The sequence below is a fragment of the Carcharhinus amblyrhynchos genome, chromosome 33, assembly GCF_965287045.1.
Source record: "Carcharhinus amblyrhynchos chromosome 33, sCarAmb.v2.hapA, whole genome shotgun sequence".
NCBI lineage: Eukaryota > Metazoa > Chordata > Chondrichthyes > Carcharhiniformes > Carcharhinidae > Carcharhinus > Carcharhinus amblyrhynchos.
In genome coordinates this window covers 1,414,435-1,430,101 of record NC_137356.1, presented here as the reverse complement: position 1 = coordinate 1,430,101, position 15,667 = coordinate 1,414,435, and the positions used below count along the sequence as shown (strand labels likewise).

Below are 15,667 nucleotides of genomic sequence, written 5' to 3'. Positions count from 1 at the left end.
TATAAAAGTAGGGAGGTCTTGCTGCAGCTGTATAGGGCATTGGTGAGGCCGCAGCTGGAGTACTGTGTGCAGTTTTGGGCGCTGTACTTACGCAAGGATATTTTGGCCTTGGAGGGAGTGCAGAGGAGGTTTACTAGGCTGATGCCGGAGTTGAGGGGGTTGAGCTATGAGGAGAGGCTGAATAAATTAGGCTTGTACTCGTTAGAGTTTAGAAGAATGAGGGGAGATCTCATTGAGACGTATAAGATGATGAATGGGATGGATAGGATAGAGGTGGAGAGACTCTTCCCGCTCAGAAAGGACAGTAGGTCTAGGGGGCACAGCCTCACAATAAAGGGGGTGTGGTTTAGAATGGAGTTGAGGAGGAACTTCTTCACTCAAAGGGTGGTGAATCTCTGGAATTCTCTGCCCGTTGAAGTGGTGGAGGCTGCCTCGCTAAATATTTTTAAGAAGCGGGTTGATGGGTTTTTGATAAGAGAGGGGGTTATGGGGAGAGGGCGGGAATGTGGAGCTGAGCCACGACAGATCAGCCATGATCTTATTGAATGGCGGGGCAGGCTCGAAGGGCCAGATGGCCTACTCCTGCTCCTATTTCTTATGTTCTTATGATTCCCAGCTTGAATTACTTGTGGAGTTTGCACATTCTCCCTGTGTCTGCATGGGTTTCCTCCAGGTGCTCTGGTTTCCTCCCACAATATGAAAGATGTGCGGGTTAGGTGTATTGACCATGTTAAATTCTCCCTTAGTGTACCCAAACAGGCGCCAGAGTGCAGTGACTAGGGGATTTTCACAGTAACTTCATTGCAGTGTTAATGTAAGCTACTTGTGACAATAATAAATAAACTTTACTTTTTACTTCAATATTAATCCCTCAAACAGCACCAGTAAAACAGATGATCTGGTCATCATCACACGGGAAACAGTGCCAACTCTTTAATGGGCAGTGGAAGGAAACAAGTGGAGAAGGAGAACTTAGCTGCTGAGAAGACAACCTTGGTCAAGGAGAAGGAGGCACATGACATGCATAGGCAATTGAGATCAAGTGGATCCTTCCAAAAGTATAGGGGGTGTTGGAGTAAAGAGAGAAATCAGGAGGGCAAAAAGGGGATATGAGATTGCTTTGGCAGGTAAAGCAAAGGAGAATCCAAAGAACTTCTACAAATACATAAAGGGCAAAAGAGTAACAAGGGAGAGCGTAGAGCCTCTTAAAGAGCAACAAGGTCATCTATGTGCAGATCCGCAGAGATGGGTGAGATTCTAAATGAATGTTTCTCATCAGTATTTACTGTTGAGAAAAGCATGAACGTTAGGGAACTTGGGGAAATAAATAGTGATGTCTTGAGGAGTGTACATGTTACAGAGAAGGAGGTGCTGGAAGTCATACAGCGCATCAAGGTAGATAAATTCTCGGGGCCTGATGAGGTATATACCAGGACACTGTGGGAGACTAGGGAGGAAACTGCAGATCCCCTAGCTGAGATATTTGAATCACAGACAGCCACAGGTGAGGTGCCTGAAGACTGGAGGGTGGCAAATGTTGTGCCTTTGTTTAAAAATGGCTGCAGGGAAAAACAGGCCAGTGAGCCTCACATCTGTGGTGGGTAAATTGTTGGAAGATATTTTGAGAGACAGGATCTACGGGCATTTAGAGATACAAGGACTGATTAGGGACAGCATGGCTTTGTAAGTGAAAAATCATATCTCACAAATTTGATTGAGTTTTTGAAGGGGTAACCAAGAAGGTAAATGAGGGCAGTGCAGTTGATGTTGTCTACGTGGACTTTAGCAAGGCCTTTGGCAAGGTACCGCATGGTTGCTGCATAAGGTTAAATCTCACGGGATCCAGGGTGAGATATCCAATAAGATACAAATTGGCTTGACGACAGAAGCCAGAGGGTGGTTGTAAAGGATTGTTTTTCAAACTGAAAGTTGTGACCAGTGGTATTCCTCAGGGATCAGTGCTGGGTCCACTGTTATTTGTCATTCATATTCACAATTTGGACAAGAATTTAGGAAGCATGATTACTAAGTTTGCAGATGATACCAAGATTGGTGGCATAGTGGACAGTGAAGAAGGCTATCCGTGATTGCAATGGGATCTTGATCAATTGGGCCAGTGGGCTGACGAATGGCAGATGGAGTTTAATTTAGACAAATGCGATGTAATGCATTTTGATAGATTGAACCAGGGCAGGACTTACTCAGCTAATGGTAGGGCATTGGAGAGAGTTACAGAACAAAGAGATCTAGGGGTAGATGTTCATAGCTCCTTGAAAGTGGAATCACAGGTGGACAGAGTGGTGAAGAAGGCATTCAACATGCTTGGTTTCATCGGTCAGAACATCCAATACAGGATTTGGGATGTCTTGTTGAACAAGACATTGGTAACGCCATACCTAGAACACTGTGTATAGTTCTGGTCACCCTATTATAGAAAGGATATTATTAAACTAGAAAGAGTGCAGAAAAGATTTACTAGGATGCCACCGGGACTTGATGGATTGAGTTATAAGGAGACCCTGAATAGACTGGGGCTTATTTCCCTGGAGCATAAGAGGCTTGGAGTGATCTTATAGAGGTCTATAAAATAATGAGGGGTATAGATCAGTGGTCTCCAAACTCCAACCCGGATGTGGCCCGTGGGCTGTAGTTTGGAAACCCCTGAGCTAGATAGTCAACATCTCTTCCCAAAGGTAGGGGAGTCTAAAACCAGAGGGAATAAGTTTAAGGTGAGAGGAGAGGGGTACAAAAGGGTAGTTTTGTCACACAGAGGGTGGTGAGTGTCAGGAACGAGCTGCCAGAGGTAGAAGTAGAGGCAGGTACAATTTCATTTTTTAAAAAGCATTTATGGGTGGCATGGTAGCACAGTGGTCAGCACTGCTGCTTTACAGTGCCAGGGAGCCGGGTTCAATTCCTGGCTTGGTTCACTGTCTCTATGAAGTTTGCACATTCTCCCATGCCTGTGTGGGTTTTCTCCAGATGCTCCAGTTTCCTCCCACAGTCTGAAAGATTTGCTGGTTAGGGTGCATTGGCCCAAATCGGAGTGTGGCGACTAGGGAAATTTCATAGTAACTTCACTGCAGTGTTAATATAAGCCTCACTTGTGACTAACGAATAATCTAGACAGTTACTCGGGTAAGATGGGTGTAAAGGGATATGGGCCAAATGTGGACAATTTGGAATAGCTTAGTGGTAAAAACTGGACGGCATGGACAAGTTGGGCCGAAGGGCCTGTTTCCATGCTGTAAACCTCTATGACTCTATAAGACCCAGAGGTCAGTGAAGCTGGCATTTGCTGCCCATCCCCAATGGATTGTGGACTTGCTAGCCCGTTTCCGAGGGCAGTCAAGTAAGTCTGGAGTCACACAGGCCAGACCAAGTAAACACATGGCATTTCCTTCCCTGAAAGGCATTAGTGACCCAGATAGATTTGTACAACAAATGACAATGGTTTCATGCTCACCATTACTGAGCCTTGCTTTCGATTCCAGATTTATTAATTGAATTTAAAATCCACAGCTGCCATGGTGGGACTTGAATCCAGGTCTCTAGGGTATTAGTTTGGGCTTCTAGATAACTAGTGCAGTGATGTTACTGATACATCACCATCTCTCTGGCACAAGCTGAAAATGCAAGTAGCCAGTGTTTGTCGGTGCTTAATGCACCTGGACTCAGAGCTGGTGACTATTCTTTATTAAAGACCCTTCCATATCTGGAATCCTTCCCCTGATAGGACATTTGGCATCATTTAAATCCCTTAGTGTTCACCTCACTGCAGTGGTTTGAAAAATATAAACAGGCAGAAGGGATGTTTTTATAGAATGGCTCACATTCCAGCTGTTCCCCTCTGAGAACCACATTAAAGCTCAGATGGAATAAAAGTCGACACTATCAACACAAAGTCCAACCATCACTGCTCAGCTTCAAGACCAGAGTCTTATTGAACAGAGAACCTGCTTCACTCCACAGCACTGTCTCATTTCGAGGATCTCACATTCTTCGTTTCAAATTTCCAGCATCGGCATTATTTTGTTTTCTTATTAATGAGGAAAACTGATTGTTATTAAAAAGTGACACAGTACAGGAACAGGCCCTTCAGCCCACCGAGCCTGAACCCATTCCCCTGACCCACTGAGCCTGAACCCATTCCCCTGGCCCACCCACCGAGCCTGAACCCATTCCCCTGGCCCACCCACCGAGCCTGAACCCATTCCCCTGGCCCACCCACTGAGCCTGAACCCATTCCCCTGGCCCACCCACTGAGCCTGAACCCATTCCCCTGGCCCACCCACTGAGCCTGAACCCATTCCCCTGGCCCACCCACCGAGCCTGAACCCATTCCCCTGGCCCACCCACTGAGCCTGAACCCATTCCCCTGGCCCACCCACTGAGCCTGAACCCATTCCCCTGGCCCACCCACCGAGCCTGAACCCATTCCCCTGGCCCACCCACTGAGCCTGAACCCATTCCCCTGACCCACCCACTGAGCCTGAACCCATTCCTCTGACCCACTGAGCCTGAACCCATTCCCCTGGCCCACCCACCGAGCCTGAACCCATTCCCCTGGCCCACCCACCGAGCCTGAACCCATTCCCCTGACCCACAGCCTGAACCCATTCCTCTGGCCCACCCACTGAGCCTGAACCCATTCCCCTGGCCCACCCACTGAGCCTGAACCCATTCCTCTGACCCACCCACTGAGCCTGAGCCCATTCCTCTGGCCCACCCACTGAGCCTGAACCCATTCCCCTGGCCCACCCACCGAGCCTGAACCCATTCCCCTGGCCCACCCACTGAGCCTGAACCCATTCCCCTGGCCCACCCACTGAGCCTGAACCCATTCCTCTGGCCCACCCACTGAGCCTGAACCCATTCCCCTGGCCCACCCACCGAGCCTGAACCCATTCCCCTGACCCACCCACCGAGCCTGAACCCATTCCCCTGACCCACCCACTGAGCCTGAACCCATTCCCCTGACCCACTGAGCCTGAACCCATTCCCCTGGCCCACCCACTGAGCCTGAACCCATTCCCCTGGCCCGCCCACTGAGCCTGAACCCATTCCCCTGACCCACTGAGCCTGAACCCATTCCCCGGCCCACCCACTGAGCCTGAACCCATTCCCCTGGCCCACCTACTGAGCCTGAACCCATTCCCCTGGCCCACCCACTGAGCCTGAACCCATTCCCCTGGCCCACCTACTGAGCCTGAACCCATTCTTAATCCATATTTAGACTCACGATTATTGCTGATACACAGTTTCCATCCCTCTGTTCGTCTCCCGTTCATTTGTCTATAAAGTTATGCCCTGAGTGTTATTAACGTGCTTTCTTCTATCACCTCCACTGGCACCGCGTTCTAGGCACTCACTGCCCTCCCTGTGAAAAGCTTACCCCGCACATCACCTCTAAGCTTTCCCCTCTCACCTTGAATTTTGGTCGGAATTACAGCAAAATGGACCATTATTTAAATGGTAATAAATTGTAGCATGCTGCTGGGCAGAGGGATCTGGGTGTCCTTGTGCAGGAATGACAAGGAGTTGGTTTGTAGGTGCAGCAGGTAATGAAGAAGGCAAATGGGATTTTGTCCTTTATTGCTAGAGGAATGGAGTTTAAAAACAGTGAGGTTATGTTGCAGCTGTATAAGGTGCTGGTGAGGACACACCTGGAGTACTGTGTACAGTTTTGGTCTCCTTACTTGGGAAAGGATAAACTGGCACAGGAGGGGGTGCAGAGGAGACTCACTAGGTTGATTCCGGAGTTGAGAGGGTTGGCTAATGAGGAGAGATTGAGTAGACTGGGGCTATACTCATTGGAATTCAGAAGAATGACGGGGGGGATCTTATAGAAACATATAAGATAATGAAGGGAATAGATAAGATGGAAGCAGGGAAGTTGTTTCTACTGGCGGGTGAAACTAGAACTAGGGGGCATGGCCTCAAAGCAAGGGGAAACAGATTTAGGACTGAGTTGAGGAGGAACTTCTTCACACAAAGGGTTGTGAATCTGTGGAATTCCCTGCCCAGTGAAGCAGTTGAGGCTCCCTCATTGAATGTATTTAAGGCAAAGACAGATAAAATTGTTGAACAGTAAAGGAATTAAGGGTTATGGTGAGTGGGCGGGTAAGTGGAGCTGAGTCCACGAAACGATCAGCCATGATCTTATTGAATGACGGAGCAGGCTCCTGCTCCTAGTTCTCATGTTCTGATGCAACTTGTGCCCTCTTGTAATTGACATTTCCACCCTGAGAAAAAGCCTTTGACTATCCATCCTGTCTGTACTTCTCATAACTTTGTAGACCTCTATCAGGTCTCCCCTCAGCCTCCACCTTTGCAGTTCAGTTAGGAAGTATATAGCTGTAATGGGTAAAATCTGTAAATAACTGGAAAAGTGTAAAGATTGGCTCCAATTCTAACCTTCACCAAATGACTTAATGGTTTTCCAGACCCCGTTCACACTGTTCTGCTCACACCGTATCCCCCGTTCACACCGTGTCCCTGTGCAGTAATAAAGAAGGGGCAGCCACATTGTTTGGTGTTTATTGTACACCCCAGATCATTGGAAGGATATTAAGGAGCAAATGTGTGCTGAGTTTTTGGAGCTGTGTAAAATATTAACAAAAGGTTTATTAGGTAATTTCAACTTTCTCAAAATTAACTGGGATAGACATAGTGTTAAGGACTTGCTTGAAGTAGATTTCTTGAAATGTGTAAAGGAGAACTTTTTAGATCAATATGTGGAGGGTCCAATAAAGAGGGGAGCTGTGCTGGATCTGTTTCTGGGGAATGAAGCCGGACAGGTCGATGAGGTGGTGGTAGGGGAGTATTTTAGTGATAGCAATCACAACATAATAACATTTAAGCTTGTTATGGACAAGGAAATAAACAAGTTGCAAAAAAAGGTTTGGACTCAGGGAGAGTAAATTTTAGTAAAATAAGACAGGATCTGGCCAAGGTAGACTGGGAACAGCTAGTAATGGGGAAACCTAGAGAACAGCAGGAGGGGGACATTCAAAACGGAAATGGGGAGGGTGCAAGGCCAGCATGTTCTCTCTACGTTGATAGGTAGGAGTAACAAACCCAGAGAACCAGGGATCACCAGAGATATTCAGGATAATTAGGGACCGAGAGGGCAATCTGTGGATGGAGCCAGAGGACATTGGTGAATGTTGAATGAATACTTCACATCCGCCTTCACCCAAGAGAATGAGGATGATGGTATGGAATTCAGGAAGAGAGACTGTGAGATTCTTGAGCAAATTGACATAGGGAAGAACAAGGTATGGGGGGTGTTGACAACCTTAAAAGTGAATAAATCTCCAGGTCAGATGAACTGTGACCTTGGTTGCTCTGGGAGGCAAAGGAAGAGATTGCAGGGGCTCTGACCCAAATTTCCAATTCCTCTTTGGCCACGGGGGAGGTGCCTGGAGCTTTGTCCACTTTTAACGTAGTTCCACTCTTTAAGAAGGGGTATAGAGATAAACCAGGGATCTACAGATCAGTGAGTCTCATGTCAGTGGTAGGGAAACTATTGGAGAAACTTCTGAAGGAGAGCATCAGTCTCCACTTGGAGTGGCAAAGCTTGATCAGGGATAGTCAGCATGGCTTCATCAGAGGGAGGTCATGCCTAACAAATTTGATTGAATATTTTGAGGAGGTGACCAGATGTGTAGATGAGGGTAGTACAGTCGATGTAGTTTATATGCATTTCAGCAAAGCCTTTGACAAGGTTCCACATGGGAGATTTGTAAAGAAAGTAAATGCACATTTGATAAAGTGGATTCAAAATTGGTCCAGTTGTAGGAGACAGAGGGTGATGACAGAAGGCTGCTTAAAGTGACTGGAAGACAGTGCCACAGGGATCTGTGGGCCCTCTATTATTCATCATTTATATAAATGACATGATGACTGGGGGCGGTGGGGGTGGGGGGGTGGGGGGAGGTGGTGGGGCTAGGACTAGTAAGTTTGCAAATGACACAAAAGATTGGCTGGGTGGTTAACAATGAGGCAAAGTGTCTTGGTCCACAAGGAGATATAGATGGAATGGTTGAATGGACAGATAAGTGGCCAATGGAATTTAGTCCTGAAAAATGTGAGGTGATACACTTTGGAAGGAGTAATTTGACAAGAAAATACTCAATGAATGGCAGGACACTGGGAAGTTCTGTGGAACAAAGGGACTTGGTGTGTTTGTCTCAGAAAGCAGAAAGGAATGTCAGTAGAGAGGTAAAAAAGGCATATGGGACACTTGCCTTTATCAATCGAGGCAGAGATTACAAAAGCAGGGAAGTCATGTTGAAGTTGTGTAGAACTTTATTGAGGCCACAGCTGGAGCACTGTGTACAGTTCTGGTTGCCAGATTATAGGAAGGATGTGATTGCACTGGAGGGAGTGCAAAGGAGATTCACCAGGAAGCTGCCTGGGATGGAACATTTAAGTCATGAAGGGAGGTTGGATAGGCTTGGGTTGTTTTCCCTGGAGCAGAGAAGACTGAGAGGCAACTTGATCGAGGTGTATAAGATTATGAGAGACATGGACAGAATGGATATGGAGCAGCTGTTCCCCTTAGTTGGGGACAAAGTCACGAGGGGACAAAGGTTCAAGGTGAGGGGCAGGAGGTTTAGGGGAGGATGTGAGGAAAAACTCTTTTACCCAGAGGGTGCTGCCTGGGATGGGGGTGGGGGCGGGATGCCTCACATCCTTTAAAAAGTATCTGGATGAGCACTTGGCACATCATAACATTCAGGGCTATGGGCCAAGTGCTGGCAGATGGGATGAAGTGGGAGTTCAGGTGTTTCTAATGTGTCGATGAGGACTCGATGGGCCAAAAGGCCCCTCTTGTGCTGTGTGATTGTCTGATTTTCAGTGTACACTGTGTCCCTGTTCACACTGTAGAGTGAAATGCCACACCTCACATATCAAAACTTACTCATTCACATGAACAGCGCTAAGCAAAGATACACGGTGAGCTGTTTCAGACTGTAAACTGGGGGCTCCGCTGTGAGTGAGTGAGTGAGAGAGGGAGTGAGTGAGGGAGTGAGGGACACCTGGCCCTGGCTGCCTCGGTACCACCCCAACCCAGCACAGTATCCCAACACCCCCACCCCAACACCCCCTCCCTCAACATCCCCTCTCCCTCCCCCCCAACACCCCCTCTCCCTCAACACCCCCACCCCCCAACGCCCCCCCACACCCCCTCCCCCAACGCCCCCCCACACCCCCTCCCCCCACACACCCTCCCCCCAACGCCCCCTCCCCCCCAACGCCCCCTCCCCCACCACACCCTCCCCCTCAACACGCCCACCCCCCAACAACCCCTCCCCCAACAGCTCACCCATCACCCCCCAACACCCCCCCAACTGCTCACCCATCACCCCCCAACTGCTCACCCATCACCCCCCAACTGCTCACCCATCACCCCCCATACCCCCCAACTGCTCATCCATCACCCCCCAACACCCCCCCAAAACTGCTCACCCATCACCCCCCATACCCCCCAACTGCTCATCCATCACCCCTCAACACCCCCCCAACTGCTCACCCATCACCCCCCAACACCCCCCCAACTGCAGAGCCGTCACTCTCCAACAACCCCCCAACTGTACAGCCATCACTCCCCCAGTACCCCCCAACTGCTCTGATCCACTACCAACCCCACCCCTCTCCCCGATTACTCTGATCCAACACTGTCCACTCAGACCCATCTCATCATTCCCGGCCCACTGCTTCAACCCAGTGCTCCCCCCGTACCCCCCCAGCGCTCCCCCCGTACCCCCCCAGCGCTCCCCCCGTACCCCCCCCAGCGCTCCCCCCGTACCCCCCCCAGCGCTCCCCCCGTACCCCCCCCAGCGCTCCCCCCGTACCCCCCCCAGCGCTCCCCCCGTACCCCCCCCGAGCGCTCCTCCCGTACCCCCCCCGAGCGCTCCCCTCGTACCCCCCCCAGCGCTCCCCCCGTACCCCCCCCAGCGCTCCCCCCGTATCCCCCCCAGCGCTCCCCCCGTATCCCCCCCAGCGCTCCCCTCGTACCCCCCCCAGCGCTCCCCCCGTACCCCCCCAGCGCTCCCCTTGTACCCCCCCAGCGCTCCCCCTGTACCCCCCCAACCCCTGCAGACATTCAGACCCTTCATCCCGCCTCACCCTGCCAACCCATCATTCTCCCCTCCTGACCAATCACCCCCAGCCCCGTCCCGGTCACTCAAACCTTCTACTCTGGCTCCCCAATCCTGCCTGACCCAGACCAGGAACGGGCCAGATTTCATACACAGATCAGACGCAAACTCTTGTAGGAATACAGAATTGATCTCCTTCAGAAATGAATGCTGGCTTCAGGCAGACACAGAAGACTGGAAAATGCCCATTCAGTTATCACTTCAACACACTCCTGCCATCCCCCCACACCCTGCTTACACTCTCCTACCTTGTTTGAGGCCATCTCGCTGACTGAGCGGTAGGTCTGGATTGTCTCCAGCTGGTCCAGACACCAGTCCAGTTCTTCCAGGGTTTCCTTCGCCAGTTGCTGGTAAGTTTCATCTAGAAACACAGTGGTACATGAATGGTTAAAGTGGCAATCCCTCAGAATCAGACAGCCCAGTGCCAGCGACAATGCCCTTACAGACACACACACACATAAACCCCCACACACACAGAGACACACACACTAACAAACTGACTCACGCACACTCAGATACACACACACTGACACACTCTCAGACTCACAAACACACACACACAGACTCTCACAAACACACACACACACACACACACACACACAGCCCCTGCCACACGTGTCTTTACTCTCCCTCCCACATTCTGGGGGGTGATCTTATTGGCTCAAGACAGCCAGTTGCTTGGTGTGACGAGCCAGTAAGATTGCAAGAGAGGCGGGAAAGTCCTAGTTTCTTGCCTTTCTTGATAATACTGGCGCTGAATTGCTGTCCTAATCAGAGAAACTGCAGGGTAAACTAAACTGTAGCTCTCTCACTAGAGCTCTCAGTTATTGTGTGCCAAAGGATGCCAAAGATTCACCATTTAAATTCTCAGACTGAACGAATATCTGTGCACCCAATGTTTCCATTGTGTTAGGGAAAAGCAATTTGCTGTGCTGAGTTCCCTGTGTTTGAGAATTTGTTCCTCTGACTGAGTTTCTCATTGACTCTCTTCGATCCAATTTGGCTCATCTGTTCACTTGGAGCCCAGACAAATTCAGATTGGATTTTTCCTGGATTTGAGCTGCCAATCACGGTTATGGATGGAGGAGCTTTAATTGCAATCCTGATTTCTCCTCTCCACCTGTCCGTAAACAGAAAGGCGTTTGTTGATTTCCCCCTTCACAAGTGGCAGCATATTTTCCCCAATCCCTCAGGTTTGGAGTGATCCAATCCTCAAGCTGATATCAGCCTCTGACCCGTGCCCTCTCTGCACACTTTCCTCAGCATCTCAATGAAGGTCATCAAACTCAGATTGAGTCATCACAATCTTAAGTGTAATGGCCTCATCCTTAGAAAGACAGGCAGCCTCTGGAGCTGTTCTGTTGTGGGATAAGAATTCCCCAAGCGCTAACTGTGAAGAAGTCACAGATTGCTGCCGATACCACTCCAAACCTCAGTGCAGTATGCCTGCAGCACTGCAAGGTGCCTCCAGGTGGCAGTCATCTAGCATAAGATAGGGTTATCCAGATTTGAAACATTGGTTCTATTCTCTCTCCACAGATACTGTCAGACCTGCTGAGATTTTCCAGCATTTTTGGTTTTTGTTTCAGATTCCAGCATCTGTAGTAATTTGCTTTAATATTATTAGTACCTATCAATGTTTCTTGCCTGAATGTCTGAGTTCTGATCAACTCCAGAGGCAATCCCTCATACAAGGCTGACGTTCAGGCTTTATCCTCACACTCAGCCCCAGCATGAGATTATTCTGTAGGGCACTGTGATTTTTCACACTCGGTCCTGAGAGTCAGGTCAGCTTTGTGTGCACACAGAGAGTTTCAGCAGCATTATTGCCTGATCACTGACAAGCATCATGACCCAACCTCAATCTGGAGCTTTACAGGTCCCTGTCCAGCATCACCTTGGCACCTGTGGCCCAGAAAACGCTTAGGCATTACTTAGTAACTTAATTATAATAAAGTGCAAACGTCATATGCAATTGAGCTTCAGTCTGATCCCACTTGAAGCCTCCATATTACCATCCAGCATTTTAAATAAGCTTGGCAGACTGATGGTACTGTCACTATAGGCTAGCCATGTTAACTGTCCTTCCCGTTGAAGTGGTGGAGGCTGCCTCGCTAAATATTTTTAAGACGCGGGTTGATGGGTTTTTGATAAGAGAGGGGATTAAGGGTTATGGGGAGAAGGCGGGAAAGTGGAACTGAGCCACGACAGATCAGCCATGATCTTATTGAATGGCGGGGCAGGCTCGAAGGGCTGGATGGCCTACTCCTGCTCCTATTTCTTATGTTCTTATGTTCTGAGCTAACACAGGGACTCCGTCAAGCCATGCTAGACAGAATGCTATCCTCCCATTTAACCGTCCAGACACTAGACACACACCTCTGATCTCATTTAGTCATGACAGTCAAGCAGACATTTCAACAATCAGCAAGAGGTACACTGGTCCATAGCTCTGCATCATACAGATGGAGACAGGGAACTTTTATTAGGGATGATGTTTAACTGTACACGTGGTCATAATGTGATGCTCCGAGCAGACGGAATAGACTTTAGTGCAGCAGAAAACTAAACCAAACTGCAAAATCTACATTCCTGAAGCTACGGGATAGAGTCCTGTGTTCCGATGATCTGAGGTCAGAGACCAGAGACCAGAGACCCGGAGACCGGAGACCTGAGGCCCACGACTTGAGACCACAGACCCGAGACCCGAGATCCAAAACCACAGACCCAAGGTCACGATGGGCAATAAGTGGTGATGGAGGGGACTGGAGCACCAGATACACATATATGACCTTGGAGCCTGGATAAAATAGAGCAACCATTCACTGGATGGCAGCTTCAGATAAGCAAAGATATTTGCAGATGTGTATACACAATGTGTGAACACTCATGCCACCATTCTGCTCTCTGACACAATATCTGAGTGCGTCTTAAACAGAGGTAGAGGCATCTTGCTGACTGCTGTGATGGCAGGTATCCTCTGGAGGGTTGAAGCTGAAGGCTCTGGCTCGCTTTGTATCTTTTGCTGTGGGGCAGGTGCATGTTTACAATAATGCATTTTCAGAGTCTTCAGTAGTAAACAGCAGAGGATTTATTTACAGGGATCTATAAGACCAGTAGCATGTCTGCAACTAGTTCTGGAGAGAACTCCTCCCCCTGGGATGATTCCCCACTCTGAGTCCCAATTGGCTAGGTTGGCCATGTGACCCTTACTCTGCTGTGTTGCCCCTAAAAGGACAATCACCTCAAGTCTACTGGCCTGAGCAGTTAGAGTTTCTGGGGTCTCAGTCAGAGAGGATTTAGAACATAGAACATAGAACATTACAGGCCCTTCGGCCCACGATGTTGCGCCGACCAGTTAAAAAAAAACAACAAAGACCCACTAACCTAAACCAATCCCTTTTCGTCCATAAACTGTCCACAGACCTCTTAAACGCTCCCAAACTAGGCGCATTTACAACTGCAAGTTGTATCTAACCCCGTCAGATTTGGAGTGGTTGGACAGACCAGGAGAGTCCTGGGTGACTGGCCCAGTGTGTCTGCCTGATGGTCCTCCTCCGTGTGGGTATCCAAGGGCTCCTACCTGACACCTTAAAGAAAAGGAGTTCTTTGGAGGAGATCAAGGTCCTCTGTCTCCCTCTCTTACAGCCACTAAAGGAACCCACTCGTCGCTAAAGTGATGATTTGTAGGATTGCAAACACAACGAGCACTAACTACAGACCTCGATGTGCTGCTATGTTTGTGGACCGTTCTTCCATTGTCTGCTTTAAGCTGCTGGGGGCCTCTGACAAGTCCTGCCATTACACCCCTTCCTCTTTATGGAGCTCCAACATCTCTCTGTGGGCCAATTGGCCATTTGACTCAGCAGGAATCTGACTCAGGCACTGGAGTGTCAGTGACCCTGGCAGTTGCTGCCTCCGCCTGCTGGGGACCAAACTCTGTGCTGAGCTCACTAGATAGTGATCCTGAACCTGCTTTAGAACTGGCTCTCACTGTCTTGGTGGAGGGTGTGACCAAATTCAGTGACAGCTCTACATTCAGATGCTCTTCAGGTGCCTTGGGGGCGGTGGGGATGCTGGAGCTGATCTGCTGGCTGGCAGTATGTCTCCTTTTCCTGATGGTGGTGACTGGTTGGATAGTCACCTCATTAAAGAGCACTAATAGTTTTGATGGTGGGCAAAGATGAGTGGATGGGGCCTCACTGGCTTGGTGGGAAATGGTGATCTTGCCTCAGTGCAGGAACAGTCTCGGTCCTTGCCAGCCATCGCTACCACCTGCTGCTTAAATGGACTGAGTGGCCAGACTGCTGTCACCCACCCTCCCTTCCTCCTGTCTGCAATATCTCCCTGGGATGATCACCCCAGGGGGAGGAGTTCTCTCCAGAACTAGCTGCAGACATGCTGCTGCTCTTATAGATCCCTGTAAATAAATCCTCTGCTGTTTACTACTGAAGACTCTGAAAGTGTTTTGACAAAGGGTCATTTGGACTTCTCTCCTTACAGATGCTGCCAGACCTGCTGAGATTTTCCAGTGTTTTCTCTTTTGGGATCTCTCCCTGCTACAGATGATCTTTTCTTGCAGGAAGTCAGACTGTGAGCAGGATGGATGCCAAAGCAGTTGATAAGCATGCCTGTTTGCAGTGTGTGCTGAGTGGATCTACACAAGGGCTAAGGACATGACTTGTGCAAGATTTGATCAGAGATGAAGCTTTAAATGTGTGTGAGAGAATTAGTGATGATGTCCTTTGTGATGGAAATGTGTGTGATCCCTGCAAATGCTTGATGACCTTGTAAGGATGAATTGTGTTGGGGGAGAAGGTTGACTTATCCTGGGGGAGAAGATTAGATCATTCATCTTCTTCCTGCGCTAGACACTGGCCCTTTTTGGAAGTCCACAGATACTGGCTGCAGCAGGGGCTTCCTCGCAACCCTTGGTAATGAGATGAGTGAATCTCCAGCTCCGATCATGGGCACTGTCTGAAGGAGTGCTGCCAGTGCTTTTACTGAACTTGGACACACAGCTGCTCTTGTCTAGGAGGCATCACTCACTCCAGAAAGGACTGGGCTGCAGGGATTGAATCTGTGTGTGGGTACAGGAAACAAATTGGAGAGATGGGTGAATCCCAGCCCACTCTGTCACAAGACCGGAATACCACACAGTGAATATTCATTAATGAGGTGAAAAGCAGATGGCTCAGTCACAGCTGCCAGTGTGATTCACGCTACCTTTCCCCGCTGACACTGCACAGCGTCAGGAGTGGAAAATTCCACCAATGTTTCCAATGTCCGTGGTTCCCAGTGGGAAATACAACATGGGCACTCACTTTCACATCGGGCCCATTGGCCAGTGCACAGTATCTTCCCAGAGACAGGGAGAAGAGGAGAGACCATGGTGTATACAGTACAGGGAGAGGGGAAAAGAGAGGTTAGGGGAAGGGGAATTGGGAGGGAGAGTGGGAAGGAATGTGAGGGGATGAAGATAATGAGGAGGAGGAGGGCTG

At 49.3% G+C, this 15,667-nt stretch overlaps 1 protein-coding gene across 3 annotated transcripts in view; it reads right to left on the bottom strand.

The window, feature by feature from the left end:
- pde4a (phosphodiesterase 4A, cAMP-specific) overlaps positions 1–15,667 on the bottom strand; it is a 349,369-nt gene that overhangs the window by 50,634 nt on the left and 283,068 nt on the right. For all 3 annotated transcript variants that reach the window (XM_080216649.1, XM_080216648.1, XM_080216650.1), the window contains exon 6: positions 10,415–10,527. In XM_080216649.1, coding sequence (XP_080072775.1) covers positions 10,415–10,527 — 113 coding nt within the window. The remainder of the gene's footprint in view (positions 1–10,414; positions 10,528–15,667) is intronic.